Raw genomic sequence first — 16,661 nt, 5'->3', positions numbered from 1 at the left:
TTCAGCGGCCACTGGTCTGCGTATTGGCGGCACTGCAGAGTGTCTCCTGGGAGATTGCCAAAAATTGCTCTTCCATGAGAGAGAAACGCTCCTCTCCTTTATTGCAAACAGAAGAGCGGGGCACAAGAAAATCTAAGATAATTTCCTTTCCCTGCAATTCCACTAAAATGTACGGGCGAGTTACGTTGGAAAAAATGACCCAGTGCGCTGAATGAGAGGCATAAGTATGTCAAATCGAAGTGCACAGCGCTCTTACCATATTCTTTGACGTTCCATTTTCATATATAAAGTGAATATAAGTCGCACATAAAATGTGTTTCAGTATATACGATTATGTGTCTGGCTACGGGCTGAACGACCAATGCCCGAGTCCTATAAGGGGTACGGTTTTTACCGTCTTATATTTCGGCATAAAGAAGCAAGGGACATTCGATTCCCGGAGGAAGTATGTTATTATATCTTACGTTGCTCCATCCTGTTATTTGTTTAGATCAATCGAATATACTCGTACAGCGTACAGTTTTATAGTCACGCGACATACACTTACTAAAAGTTTATAAACTGGACTGCATATTTTGGTCCTAAATCGCCATCCTCAGGCCACAATGCCAATCACAGACATAAACATTACATATATTATGTATGTGAAATAAATATATACATGTATTTATTTATTTTACACGAATACACACGCAGACCTAACGCATTCAGTGTTCACGTTTTAACTGGTATCTATGCCTAGGGACGGCGCTCTAGCGCCGAAACATCGTCCAGTTTGTAAACTTTATCAGAAATATATGTTGTGCGGCCGTACATTAGGGCTTAATCTGTACGTCACCGTTCTGTCGAGACTGGTTCAGGTGCCCACTGAGCCTCCTATAGAAATCAGTGCTGTTAAATAAATTTCATCACCATCTGGTGCCGATATTAACAATGTGGAGACATGTCTGTATTCTCCAATATGTTGAATGGCACGTTAATTAAGAATGGGGTGATGTTACTTACTTTTCACTATGTTTAATTATTGCCTTCAGGTAAGGAGTCTTGAGTATGTGGAACTTATTTCAATATAGACTTGAAAGGATTCTGACGATGGTGTATACTGTACTTCTTTTGGCTTATTTTGGACTTCACCCATCGTCTGGTATATAAAAGACAAAAAACCACGACGTTTCGGAGACTGGATCTGTCTCCGTCTTCAATATATCTGTCGGTGAACGTGGTTTATTAGGTGTACACTTAGAAAGCTGATGATTTCAGTCACATTTGTAACTTTTTAAACCATGTAATAAGCCGACAATGAGGAGACGTAACGTATATAGACACTGCAGTTTAGCGGTATCGACATTTTCAGTGACGTCTGCAACCAACCGGAATACAGTTTCTCAATGAAAGGTCAAAGATTAAATTTTCGATGTTGCCTGTCTTATTTTTACACATCTGTGACAATACAATCAAATAAAATCATAATCATAATTCTGAATAATTCGATTCGTTGCACTGCTCTAACTGAATTATCAGTTCGTGCATTTTGCGGCAGTAGAGAACGTTGTCTGTGTACATTTACGGTACCTGTCTGACTCCGTTTGTTGCTGCTGTCGTCAACATTATAATCACCCCCTCCCCACTACTATTTCTCAAGATACGGGGGCTATTCGGAAAGTCACTTCCGGTGAGCTACGAACAAAACAAGCAATAAGAGGAAAAATCATTATATACAAAAATACGTGCATACTTAAGCTACTTCTCAACGTAGTCACCGCCGGATTAGATGCACTTATCGTATCGGGGAATAAGTTTCTGTATGCCTGTGTCATATAAGTCTGCCGCCTGTGAACTCAGCCACATTTTGACACCTTTCACAAACTCCTCATTATTGCTGAATCGCTGTGATCCCAACCAGTTATTCGGGTAGGTAAATATGTGGTAGTCGCTCGCACGAGATCAGAGCTGCAAGGAGGGTGGTCAAACAACTCCCAGTTGGAATCTTTCAGCAGTGCTCAAGTGCAAGCAACTGTATGCGGACGCGCATTGTCACAGAGCATTATTACACTGGATGAAGAAGTTTCTTTAGTGTTTCGCAATACACTTCTGACGTTACTGTGGTTCCTTTTTGCATGAATTCCACAATCAGCACTCTGTTCCTATCCCGTCCCAGAAAACAGTTGCAATCGCTTTCTAACAGATGATGTTTAAACTTTTTAGCGTGTATGGTGAGTATATGTGCATCCACTGCTTTGTAAGAAGTCAAAGCCGAAGCCATTCTCTGCGTTTTGTGCGCACCAGTCAGCATTTTCGGAACCCATCTTGCGCAAAACTTGTGATAGCCTAACCTTACTGTGATAATCTCGTAGAGAACAGTGCATGGAATTTGTGGAAATTAACATGTAAGTTCTGAAATTATGATGCGCCATATTTCATAGATTTTTTGTTCAACACTTTGAACAAAATCTTCACTCACTACAGATGGACGATCAGTTCGCTCTTCATCGTGAACATTTGTTCACCCGTCCATCTTTTAACATTCTACACCATTGTCTTGTACTTCCTTCGCTCATTACATTTTGGCCGTAAACCGTCGCGCATAATTCACGATGGATTTCCGAAATTTCGCAGCTGGCGAAATTATCAAACGCCAGACACGTCATAACTCACTCGGTAGAGACAAGAACAAACACGAGCTGACCAGTTATGCGATGACTTACAAGGCAGTTGAGTCATGTGACACTATCTCGCATCCGCGAGCTCTCACGCGCTTCTACATTAGTTGCCTAAAATAAACAAAAATTACTTTTCAAACAGCCCTCAAACTTTTACTGATGCTGTCTCCTCATGAGAGAATGAGATGATCACACGTAGAGGTCAGGAGGTTAGTAAGTCCCGCTTCAGGATCTCAACCCGGAGACCGGCTATTCTGACTGAGGATATCGTGGTCTTCCTCAGTACCTCCAGGTAAATGCCAGAATATCACATGAAATTAGGCAACGACCTATTCATTCCAAATCCATTATTCGCTTTGTTGCCATCACTCGATGCTACAGAGCCTAAGGCAATGTATAATTAAAAATAAATAAGTAATAAAACCGCGAAGCTGGGGTTGATGCCTTCGAACACGTGCTCTTCATGACAGCTGTCTCCACTGTTGGTGGTACAGGGAAGTACCGTGTAATGTTTATAATTAAGTATTAATCTCCCGACCAACTCATGGACGTTGTAAAACAACTTGAAACAAATGAATTAATTTCGAACAGAAGATAAATGCGGTTTTATGTCCGCTCCTTTACGCTGAAGCTGAGTGGCGTAACCTGCATTGTATTGTACCCCGACATGATGCAGCATTGGGTGCGTCTCTTTCCCCGAAGTGAATAAAATAATTAATTATCAAGACTGTCCTTCCATACGTTTGTTGGCGGGATAATTTAATTTCGTGCTGTATAGGGTATGAGTTATTTGACCACGCTTTCAGTATTGACACAATTTTAGTTGGATGGCAGGATAACTGATGAATTATAAGGGATCTGGAAGGAATTGGAACCCGCCTGATTGAGGTACATCCCAGTATTTACCTGAAGGAACTAAAGGAAACCGCAAAGAACTTGAGTTAACTGATGTCCTAGCCGTGATTCGAACCCAGCACTTTCTTAATGTAAGTCTAGAGCATTGCCTCTAGATCACCCTCTTCTGTTTATTTTGTATCGGCCAAATATAAAACATATTTTACGTATAGTCCGTATCAAAATTCACACAACTTATAGATACTACTAAGATCCTTGACTTCTTATAGTATTTTTAGTGTAATGTAGGTTATAGAGCCCTTCTAACGTAATACAAACCAAAGTTATTTACGTCTGTATGCTGTGTTTTTTCGTGTATATTCCAGTAGAGGAAGCTATCGGTGTTATTTTACGCAAGTGGGAAGTGTTTTGTAGCTATTTTCCGTGCTGCTACTCAGCTTCGCGACTAGCTATTGCATACTGATACTCTTTCAATACCAGCAGCTGGAGTGGCCGTATAATAAACCAGCCATTAAATTAGGAATTAATGGCTTGTGAAACGAGCGAATTGGCATCCATAAATAGAACAGTTTAAGATTCTATGAACTGCAAAGTCGATTTGAAGGAAAGTACTTTGTCTTATTTTCTGCACTATTGATCAAAAGTGAAACCGAATGCCTTATGAAGGAAACAAAAAAAAAATACCGCCATAAGCTTTATTGGAAACACGGGAACAGTAGAGAGCAAAAATTTCCACATATTACATAGCAAAAGTAAAAAAGAAAGAAAAAAACTTAAAAAACGTAATCGTGTGTTTGTGAAGAAATTTCGGGGATGCCAAACAGGAAACAAAACGAACCCAGGACAACTGTAGCTGATACCTTACTGATGACAGAATCAAAATATATAAAATTAGATTATATTAAAGTAAGAAATAAAATAAAATTCGTAATTGAATCCTGCCGTGACACGTTGATTCATCTCATCAGTTCGTTAGAGCGTAGTTTTCTTTGCACCCGTCTTTTTTTTTATTGCTAGTGGGGTGGGACTAAGTCCCTTGTACTGTACACTTCTGGCCTATTGTACCAGCCCCAGATGATAGGTGAGGGTGATTGTGGAGCAATTGGTGGAATGAAGATTGGCAGGGGAAACCGAAGTACTCGGAGAAAACCTGCTCCAGCGCCACTTTGTCCACCATAAATCCCACTTGACCACACCAGGGATCGAAACCGGGCCGCCGCGGTGGGAAGCCAGCGACTAACCGCTTGAGCTATGGCGCTACTCTTAGATTTTCAAAGCAATCTCGTTTCAGATATTTTCAATGTATGTTTCCTAAAGTGACAGATCATGTCCCACAATCACGTTAATAAAAACTGACGAAACGTTTGCTTTTAATATCTTCACCGTCGGCATTTTGAAAATTATAAGGCAATACAATATAACTGAATGAGTTAAAACGAGCATTTTCTGCATTCAATTTGTCTACTGATTCTTATTTCCATATGTTCCTGCTGACTCAAACTATTTGATTTCTCAAGTTATTTGTCACATGTTTCATATTATGAGTTTGTTGTTTTTGTTAAATAAGTACGGAAAAATATATTTATCATGGATTTTACGAGATTATATGTTCGGGTTCTGGGCCCTTTGCCTGCTTTCATCAACTAATTCCATAGAGTTCATCATGGCAAAGTGGCGGTCACTCCGTTGATCAAGAAATTTTCTCGCTTTTCATGGAATTCAATTATTTATTTCCGTGTTTACAAGACCCCGTCACTAGAACCTATCCTAAGCCAGATAAATCCCTTCCACATCTTCATACCATATTCTTTGAAAGTCATATTAATGCTATTCCTCCATCTACACCTGCCAAAAAAATTGTCCAATCTCAGACCACAATTATAGAAGTATATTCGTGTTAGGTGAATATCCCACCTACCTCTTATATATTTTTTTAGGACAGTATCATTCATGTTCTCACGCATTTACTGAATTACCAAACAGATCTGTATTGTAAAGCAAAGCCTTTGAGTAATTATTTTACATAAAAATAATAAAAAACAAGAAAACTGTCTGTATAACTGACCCAGAGGAAGTAAAATCGTAGCGTACATCCCTAAACCACCCCAGATCATGCTTGCCTCGGAACCATATAAATGCAATCCGCTGGAGAGCCCTTTACTTCCTGGTTTCGAAATATCACTTGATGCTATACCACAAAAAATAGTGGGGTAGGACTGTAAGGTTTTATGAAAACACTATTTCACCTTCTGGTGAAATATATTCAAGAACCGAGTAGAGGTTACTCCCCAGCTCTAGGGGCTGTCGATACACGTCTGACAGTGCATATATCACAAGCCAGCTTCCAGACTCCGAGTTGGGGAGAAGAAAACACAACTCCACGTTACCAGCTTAACTGCTTCCAACATCGATAAAAATGAAAGAAATAAATTTTATACTTCCAACTAAAATTCAACTTTCTTTTCTTTCTGTTTGTTTCTCTTGCTACTGGGAAGAAGAGCTTCATTGTGTACGAACTTTCTCGAAGAGTGTATAATTACGTATTGAACTGGCTAAGAAATTCTCTCTCCCTCACCCTCCTGTACTGAATCACGCTGTTAGTATTGCCAAGAGAGTACACATTTCAAGGTCCCTAATTACGTCATTTCAGCTATTCTTTTGTTTCTTCCTATTAGTACCAAATATTCTTTAAAACTAAGATGCGTAATAAGGAAGAGAGTTTTCTTTTTTTTTTTCCTTGGTACTACAGCCCCAGTGGGCCTAGGCCTACCTCCATAAACTTCCCCGTTCGCTTCGGTTTTTCTAGATCTTACACATTCGGTAGGACTCCTTGGGAGGGTGATCAGCTCGTCGCAAGGCCTCTACCTGTACACAAACACAGAAAAACGCACACACACAAACTAAACATCCATGTCCTGCGTGGGATTCGAACTCACGATCCCGGTTTCCAAGCGAGCGAAGACAGTACATGCCTTAGACCGCTCGGCTACCGTGACCGGCGAGTTTTCTTTTTAGGTTGATTAAATTTGGAGTTTATTTTGTGGCAGAAGTTAGTAGGAAACAAAGAACAGATGTTGGCAAATATTCCTTTGTAAATAGAATCATACAAGATTTGAACAGTTTACCTGCAGGCATACTAGCGCCTTTCCCCTGTAAATTAAACACTCTTAGAAAGAGGTTTAGGAAAGCTGTTACAAGTACAGAGGCCTTAGGCGGAGTTGAATGAGTCAAGTGAAGTAATGTGAAGTGTCCTTGTTCGAGTGAAGTGAAACGAACACAAACACGTGCCCTTTTATAACTTTATATGTTTGGATTTGCACTGTGTGTACCTTCTTTGTTGTATTGTATTTTGTTTTGTATTGTTCCCTTTATGTTATAGACTTTTCTTGTCTGTATTAGTGTAAGTTCTACTGCCAGCGGGTGAACACCCAATTGCAGTAAAATAATAATAAAGGCCACGCCATAGCTCAAGCGGTTAGTCGCTGGCTTCCCACCGAGGCGGCCCGGGTTCGATCCCGGGTCTGGTCAAGTGGGATTTGAGGTGGACAAAGTTGCGCTGGGGCAGGTTTTCTCCTAGTACTTCGGCTTCCCCTGCCAATCTTCATTCCACCAATTGCTCCACAATCACCCTCACCTATCATCTGGGGCTGGTACAATAGGCCAGAAGTGGCCGCAGTACAAGGGACTTAGTCCCACCCCACTGGCAATAAAAAATAATAATAATATATTCCTGTCCTTCCGTGTTTTCGTCCCTTCTTCTTCTTGTTCATTTGATATTATAAGGCCTATACTGCAAGCAACCAAGCCTATTCCAGCTTCACCTTCAGTGTCTCCGTCGGTCTCGGACTTCCTTAGGTTTGCAGGTTAGTATGGAATCTGTTTCGGTATTCTGTCATTAGTCATTCTATTAAAATCTTTTAACGAGTTTTATCTGTCTTCACTTATTTTATTTTGTACTGATAGTATTTTCAATTCTTTCCTCATACGCCCATTTTTAATATGGTTTAGTATAGTGCTACCTTTAACTATTCCTAAGAATCTCGTCTGATTACATGTGGACAGAACTGGCCCCCGAATAGTACTGATTTAAACCCATGTGACTAATTTCCTTGGGTATTCCTTAAAGAAAATATTTTTTTTTTCCGAAAATACGCAAACAATGATGGAATTGAGAGCAGTAATCATTCAGGCCGTAGAGGCCTTGCGACGAGCTGATCACTCGCCCAAGGAGTCCTACCGAATGTGTAAGATCTAGAAAAGCCGAAGTGAACGGAGTTCATGGAGGTAGGCCTAGGCTCACTGGGGCTGTAGTGCCAAGGAAAAAAAATCATTCAGGCCTGCAGCGAGATAACTGAGGATATGTGCCGTCAGTAATCAACAACATCCCAATTCATGTTGAAGAAGTTGCCACATGTAATGATGGTCATATTGAAAACTTGATTCACAGAGGACAAATCGCCATGCAATGGTCTTTCTTTTTGTACGTTAATTTCTAGTACTATAACCAAAATAAATATTTTATTAATAGATCAAATACTGGATCATTTCATGAGCCATCCTGCACGTCTCTTGCTTTAATTGCCCACAATTCAATTTCATACAGCTTGGCCTCTATGGGCTCAGATGTCATCAAGTAGCACCAGTAAGAACAATGGCCTATTTGTTTAGCGGTCAGCGACACTCAAAGGGGCCTATGTTTTGATCGGGCCTAAGAGAAATAAAACATTGGCCAGGGGGTGGCTTGCTAGTACACCTGTGTACTTTATCGATCTGGGAAAGCGGGGGCAGGGATTTTGGGGTTCGTTGAGGGGGAGAAGTGGGGATGTCCCGGGGTCTCCTAGGCGACGGACGGGATAGAATGGGTCACCCCTACGTAACATGAGAGGCGCATCATGAGTCGCCCGTTACTCCAATCCGATCCAGAAGGGGGGAGGCGCGCCTTTACGAGATTATGTAAGTAATCTTTTCAGAGTCCGCGTGTCTGTGAACGTTCTCTTCACACGCAAGCGGATACTGGGAACTTTTCGCACGGAAACAAGATTTATGGACGATTCCTGCAGAACAATTTGTCCCAGACAAAAGAGATATATGGATGACAGAAAAATCGTTAGAATTCTCATAAATCAGTCGAAAGCTATCTGATCATAACAGACAAGAACAATGTCGTATTTTAAAAAGCTCGTTATGATAAAAGCTCAGACGTTGAACAAATAATTAGAAGTTTGCAGTCACGGATACCCACTCACAGTTGCACATTTGCTGAAAATAGATCGCCTATTTTCCATTTGAATGTACAGCATTAGTTTTCCCCTTATACTGCAGCAGAGACATTGCGAAAACTTAATAATTTACATACATTACCATGTAACGCCTTGTACACCACTCAAGTATTCATGGACTGTATAATTTTATGACCACGAGATTATAAAAGGAAATTTACTTTACAGAACACAGTACGGATCTTGCTGCGTGTTCTTGACTGCATAAATGACTTTCTTTCTTTACGTCAAGTTCATACAACCAGAGTTGCTGCTGCTATGGTTACTTTTGTTGTTAAATCTATTACTATTATTTTCACTGGCTCTTACAACCCCCCTTGGGCCCTGGCCTCTGATTTTTTCAGTTTCATGATAATATTACAGACGATAGGGCTCCTTGGACGAGCGATCAGCTCGTCGCAAGGCCTCTATCTAAACACAGGACAACATAAACACAGAAAAAACACATACACATACCAAACATCCATGTCATATTTGGGATTCGAACCCATGATCCCGGCTTCCGAGCTAGCGAAGACAGTACATGCTACCGTGATCGGCCTATTATTATTATTATTATTATTATTATATAGTGTCACTACATGTTGTCCCTCTCTCCTCGAAACAGTTGGCCTTCAGGTTCCTAATTGAAACATTCGTAACTTCGCCGTATTCACTTGCTCTTCTACCCAATACCTTTCAGCTAGACGTGTTTCAACCTCAAGTGTAGTGTGTAAGTATGTAGATATTTTGAGTGTGAAAAACATAAACTGATCAATTTTGTTTGATTGTTTCCTTTTTGTTTGTTTATTTGTTTTGTCCCGTGTTGTCACTGTTTTTGTTGTTGTTTGTATTCCTGCTTTCTTTATAATTGACCATTGGCTGTTGAGCTCAGTACGTAAATAAATAAAAAATTTAATTAAATTGTTGTTGTTGCTGCTGCTATTGTTCTTATTATTTCATCAGCATCATCACCTTTGTTCTGTCAATTATGCGCTGATATTTCATATTGGCCTGTAAATTTTCAACACTTCGTAAAGATCACCTAACCCCACTCTGGTTCCTAAGCTCTTCCTGATATCGAATGAAGATACTTCGAAAGAGATACAGTTCAAGGAGGAACTTCCTTATGTCTGTATGTAATGGTAAATAAATCTTTACTGCACAATAACAATTGACGATACAAGAAAATCTTACGTTTATCGCTATAGTCGAAGTAAGCGTATTTCTGCCATCTGTACACTGACTCTAATTTTGTGCTTCCCCCATGTCAATTAATGCAGTCTCAGGCAGCATTTTGCTGAAGTATGTCTATAAGACGTCGGCTGCTATGAACGCAGTGGAAATCCTCGCGAGAACAATTCCGTTAAATACTTACTGATTATGGACACTGACTAAACATAATTTACAGTTACACCAAAATACATAAGACTGTAAGATTAATAATTAATTCAGGCAGAGTATCCGAAATCCTGAGTGATGTTTACAGGTGTTAGAGACACGTATTCAGCTGAATCTGCAGAGGCCCCAATCAAATTTCTGATCCAAATTATAGGGAGAATAGAAAAGATCGACTAAAAATGTATATCTAGGACCTCAAAAGTTCAGTTTCAGTCAAATTTATATGTGTATCTCTTCTGTGATCACAACACTGTCTCTATACTAATTCTGCGGCGCAGTGTTCTCACGTAGCAAATAATCAAGGAGTTCCTAACTTTTTTACGTATCTCAAAAATCCGTTACCTTGCACACAAGAACCTTCACGTTCTCACTTTCTCGATATTATATTTGACAAAATTAAAAAAAAATAATAATAAAAGGCCGTAATATTAATGGCACATGAATGTCCCCTGGTGCAGGAACTAATTTTTCTGAGACCGTATTTTCTCGTTCCCTATTTGATCACGTGTGCCGAACGGTGATGCTGACGAGCAGAAATTCGCTTCTTGTTCCTTAGTTCCAACGGACAGTTCTGCTCCTGTTCCAGCAGCCATTTAGAGGTGACACAATGTCTTGTACTGTATATGAATATTGAATAACTTCTGTAGATGATACAATGTTATTTCGTTATCGTTATCACCTACAAACCAACCACCGTTTCACGCCAATGTATTATAGGGCATAGCTCAGTCGGTATAAAGAAAAGCTACAGGATGAACGGCCGGGGTTCGATTTCCGGCAGAAGCAACAGATTTTTCTCTATTTCACAGGGTCCAGATCGGCTCTGGGGCATATCCAGGGGATGCCGGGGGTTCTTTCTCCGGAAGTAAAGCGACCAAGGCGTACAGCTGATCACACACCTCAATCTATTGCCGATGCCTCCTATCCCCAATACGTCTTCATTGTGTAGAGGACTTGATTACAACAGGGACAACTTTACCTTCACTGTTTACCTTACCTCGACTTGAATACAGTGCATGTGAGAGCTAAATCGTTCCCATTTTTGATAAAACGAGGAAACTGAGTTTCTCTTTGTTTGACGGAGCAGATATTCAGCAATCGCCCGATGAGCATCGCTACTGGAGAAGGAAATAAGGAGCTGGAGACAGACTGGCAGCACAGCGAGTTCATCACCGAGAGCCTCTACTGGCACAACGCGTATCGGCAGCGGCATGGCGTACCGCCACTCACACTCTGTCCGCAGGTGAGCAGCCGCGTGCGTGGCTTTGTGAGACCTTGCCTTATTACAGACAGACCTCTGCAAAAGAATATCGGCCCTGTTCGAATATTTAACCTTTTCGTGGCCACGACTTAACTATCTCAATCTGATGTAGTATATACACGATACAGCCGTCTGTAGCTGATATGCGCACACTCACAACTCTTTACTCCGCTTGGTACAAGTTCACATGCACTAAGCAGTTATTTTGCGCCTGAATTAGTGTACAATCATGTGCCAGTGTCCAAAAAAACCATAAGTGACCGACGTACACTAACATGACTACATGCGCCTGACCGTCTCTGTGCTCTAGTGGTCAGAGGTTCCGGGTTCGATTCCCGGCGCTACCATTTTTTTTTGAGAAGTGGGTCTGGAACGGGGTCCACTCAGCCTCGTGAGAATAATTGAGAAGCTATTTCAAGGAAATAGCGCCTCCCGTCTAGGAAACCGAGATTAACTGCCATGGGGATTCCTTACGCTGACCACGCGACACCCTCTATCCACTAAAGTTGGCACTAACTTCGCCGACAAGCGGCGGTCGCTCGGTCGGTATAGTTCGCTTGCGGACTAAAACAACAGAGTTTGTTCTGTTCTATGGTTATTGAGCCACGAGTCGGTTTTGCTGAATGATATAGTAGCAGACCTCCACGCCAGATTATACCGCCGTGGTTCGGTTTCTTGAATAGGATAATTGCCCTTTCTCCGCACGAAATATTATGGTTGTATCGCCATGAGCCATTCCTGGTGAAAGTGAGATCATATATAAAACTTACATCGCCACGTCTCGGTTTCTTGAGTTAGGTAGTGGCATTTCCTTCACTTCAGATGTAATGGTTATACCGCCAAGAGTCAATTCTCCCAAATGATGTAGTGGCATTCCTCCAGAGCAGATGTAATAGTTGCACACGCATCGCCTCGGTTCTCCTCAGATGAAGTTGGCTTCGTGGCCCGCTCCGGATGCATTCATGCAAAGATATGTGACAGAAATTTAACATCTATTTAATTACCGAATTGCATTTAGGTGACCGAGCTCTGGCAAAAATAATACGTTTTAAGTGCTCTGAATATGAATGTACAAGTCTCTATTCGTGATATAATTAATCCTTTACTGTGTGTTTCAGTTGTGTGCCCTTGCGCAGTCTTGGGCCAATCATCTGGCTCACGTCAACACATTCTACTACCGCAATGACCGGGATGTGGGACAGAATTTGTTCTGCAGGCCTACGAATTCCATTCAGACTGACGTCACAGGTAACGTCTCTCTATTTTTTTTATTGCTAGTGGGGTGGGACTAAGTGCCTTGTACTGCGGCCACTTCTGGCCTATTGTACCAGCCCCAGATGATAGGTGAGGGTGATTGTGGAGCAACTGGCGGAATGAAGATTGGCAGGGGAAGCCGAAGTACTAGGAGAAAACCTGCCTCAGAGCAACTTTGTCCACCACAAATCCCACTTGACCAGACCCGGGCCGCCGCGTAGGGAAGCCAACGACTAACCGCTTGAGCTATGGCGCGGCCTTAATGTCTCTCAATGTTACTAAGTGTTAACAGAACCCGAGGGGGAAACACTGAAACCCTTGAACCAAAGATTATCAGGCCTACACAGTATGTAGGTTCTGGTGATGCCCATATGATCTCCACGGGAAGGGATGGTTTTCACGTAACCTATGGGCATTCTTAGACAGCTGGACGTTGTACACTCTTTTAGGACCTTAAGAAGTCACCAGACAACGTCGAAATTGTTCAGATATTGGACAGGAATGTAGTATACCTTTGAGGAATTAGTCGAAAATTTGAAGCATTCTTTTGTGTAGACAAAATCAAGTAATATACTCGTAAGAGTTAAAATTCAAGCGCATGGTGTTGTGGGTTGTAAAGCTGCGTAAATAGAAAAACGTCCGATTTTACGGAGGAAAATATTGTCTGTCTTCAGTGCCGAAGAGTAAGCCAGAGTAAGCAACAAACCAACTGGGAGCTCCGAATTACACGGCGTTACATCCAAGGCCATAATCTTCTTTGTTACAGCTGTAAGAACCTCAAATCAAACAAGTGTTATAATCGTAAGATTTGAAGTTTTCACGGCGGTGACTATGAAAAATGTCGTCTTCTGGGATGTGACGGCGTGTAGATATTTCGTTAACTGACGTTTCGGAGGAACGTATTGCCTCCATCTTCAGGGTACAAGAAATCCGCGAGTGATAAACCAGCGTGAGCAGGTGTCTGTAAGTAGGTGTTATACGTGTGTTATAATCGGGCGCTGTATCTGATCACTCGCTTCAGTCCTTGGAATAAACAGCCTAACAACATTTGTCTTAATAGTAACACGTCTAAAAAAAAAAAAAAAAAATAAGACAGAATGTAGCGGTTCGGTCGCATTTCTTTCATCTCAGATCCGATTTTCGGCTCTGAGACCGAGGGTTCCTATGTTTCCTTCCTAGAGACAAATGTTAACACAGTACAAGCCGAAAGGGACATGGCCGCTTCTTCCCATGCACTTCTCAATATATGTTTCATAATCATCCCTCCACTCGACGCTAGACATAAGCTACACAGATAAAGAACAGTGTAAGAAACAGAATACGGGACGTTCGAGAAATGTAGTCAGTGACGTGAGTTTCTCAGGCTTAAATTACTTTAAAGTCAGGCTCTATTTTCTGGTATGATGGACAATCAAAGATTCAGCATCGTGCCCATGAAAGCTCATACTATACTCTGTAGTGATTTAATTAAATCCACTTCATACTCGTATTTTTACATTTTATATTTCTATAAGAGCAATTTTGATGTTCCATATCCCTCTTCTTTGGGGAACGCGGTAGCGTAGTTGGTTGAGGCACTATGCTACATGTCGGAAGGTCGCGGGTTCGATTCCCGATAAGGTCATTGGATTTTGCAATTGACCTAATCCTTCCAGCCGCACTATGGCCCTGGGGTCGACTCATCCTATAACAGAAATGAGTACCAGGAATCTTCCTGGAGGTAAAAGGCGGCCGGCGCGTAAGGCTGACAACCTCACCGCCACATGTAAGCCGAAGGTCTAGAAAATGTGAGAGCCTCGATGTCTCACAACCCTATGGGCCTGTATGTCATGAGGCTGTAGACTCTAAGAACTGGGTTACTGGATGAGTTCTGTATGAGCCGTGGTAATCCTGCCAGTTCATAAAAACAGATAGTTCTTTGATAAGTAGTATAATTATTGCCGATCACAGTGGTCGCGCGGCCTAAAGCACGAAATGTATTCGCCCGCTCAAACACTGGAATCGTGGGTTCGAACCCCACTTTATGCATGAATGTCTGTGTGCGTCTATTCAAATGTTTGTGCTGTCCTGTGTGCTGGAGCGGCCTTGCGACGGGCTGATCTCCAAAGCGGCCAAGGCTCAAAGAAGGGCTGTTGAGCCGTGGATGGATAGAATAATTATCAGGTCCTCATGGGAGACCTTGTACATTGAGTGGAATTACCTGCGATTGTGCGGGTACATCATCTAACCAACAGAATTCTGGCTACCTCACTAACAGTCTGTTTTATGTCCACAGGTCAGGAGGTTGCGTCATACTGGTACAGCGCAGTACGCCAGTATAATTACGCGAAAGAACCAGATGTGTTGCATGCCAATGTTAATGCAGGTGAGAGACACGCACAGCATGCCAGCATGCAAATCGCCAAGCGTAGTATGGCGTGATGCGAAGCACCATTACAGTTAACACTAGGGATCATCATGTAAAGGGACAGGGCGTGGCGAAGAGACCCTAGAATGTTAGCATGTAGATACAGTCTTCGAAACTAACACTCTCCTTTACTTTTGTTGTTAGAGAAATCTCAGGATGAGCATCTTTGTGGTTTGGCAGGTTTTAACAGAAATGATCATCGCAGATAGCTGTCACGTAAATATTGTCTTAAATACGTGGTTAGAAACCTAGAACAGTTTCTGGAAACTGCATATCTGGCCGTCAAGTAAGTTCACGAGCGATAGTATTTATTACGTATTATTATTATTATTATTATTGGAGGGGGTGGGTTTCCCCATGCACCGCGACCAGTTTGATCTATTGTACGTCCCCCTGTGATATTCTACCAGTCTCTATACCCTACCGGTACTGGTGCGTGCCATCAGTCCCGACTCAGCCAGCGAGTTCGGCCTCTACTGGCTCAGCGGTATCTAGATGCTTCCCCCATCTACCAGAGGCGTTAGAGACTATTGTTGGGCGGGAAATGTCCTTACAAATTTGGCTCAGAGGTCTCCTTGAGACACGAGGTTCTTTTACGTGCCGTAAAGCTACGATACGGGACCCACGGCTTAAAGTCCCTCCCGGAGGACTTGTTCCCTGAATTTTTCCGCCTTTAAAAATTCCACGACCTCGGCCTGGTTTGAACCCGCGTACCTTGAGTCATGAGGTGGGAACGTTACCCTTAGACTACGGAAATCCTACTACGCGCATTTATTTTGGCTGTAATTTAAGAACAGCTTTAATATTTTCAAATAAACACATAATTTTAAGTTCATTCATTCATCAATGGCTCTACAGCCCTGTCTTGGGCCCTGGCCTCTTCTTCAGTTTCGTAATCTTTTTACACAGACGGTAGGACTCCTTGGACGATTGAATTTATTGAGTTCAGAAGTATACAATTAACGGGGGAGAAACTAGAATTTTTGTAAAATATAAATTAATTAAACATAAACATAAATATTACAGTTTCCATGGAACAGAATCTTTCTTGAAAAGATGGTACCCATTCAGCTGGCCAAGAAATTTCTCGCCGTGTGGCAGTCATTCAACATGACCACGAACCAATTCCATCCATCATCCACCCTCACTACCTGTCTCCTTAAGATTTATCTTAATGTTATCCTCCTATCATCTCTGCCATTCAAGCTGGTGACATCCAGAAAATTCCCTACAACAATTCTGTTTGCGTACCTTGTATCCTCACTCTTCCTACACTCACAGCCCACTGGAGCTTCATATATTTCATTATTCTAACAATACTAGCTGCCGTGTATCAATGACGAATTTTCTGGTTACGTATTTGTCAAAACTGCCCACTTATTTCACATACAATCTTGAGTACTTTGTTTTCAAATATTTGGATTTATATTCTTCCTCTAAAATAGGAGACCACATCAAACATCCATACAGGAAAAATGGAAGAAAAATATAACTTTTTGTGCTCTGCTCTTCCGAATAAGAAATTTCAAACTAAATCATAGCAAGCATTTTCAGGAGTTATTATC

General features: G+C 41.6%; 1 protein-coding gene across 1 annotated transcript in view; it reads left to right on the top strand.

The window, feature by feature from the left end:
* Positions 1 to 16,661, top strand: part of LOC111870536 (repressed by EFG1 protein 1) — a 32,478-nt gene that overhangs the window by 13,351 nt on the left and 2,466 nt on the right. Inside the window, exons 2-4 of the mRNA XM_023862904.2 lie at positions 11,262 to 11,417; positions 12,554 to 12,683; positions 14,965 to 15,054. Of these exons, the coding sequence (XP_023718672.1) occupies positions 11,262 to 11,417; positions 12,554 to 12,683; positions 14,965 to 15,054 (376 nt within the window). The remainder of the gene's footprint in view (positions 1 to 11,261; positions 11,418 to 12,553; positions 12,684 to 14,964; positions 15,055 to 16,661) is intronic.

Source organism: Cryptotermes secundus, unplaced genomic scaffold (genome assembly GCF_002891405.2).
Source record: "Cryptotermes secundus unplaced genomic scaffold, Csec_1.0 scaffold1674, whole genome shotgun sequence".
Lineage (NCBI taxonomy): Eukaryota > Metazoa > Arthropoda > Insecta > Blattodea > Kalotermitidae > Cryptotermes > Cryptotermes secundus.
Note: the sequence above shows the minus strand (reverse complement) of the source record. Positions and strands in the feature narration are given on the sequence as shown.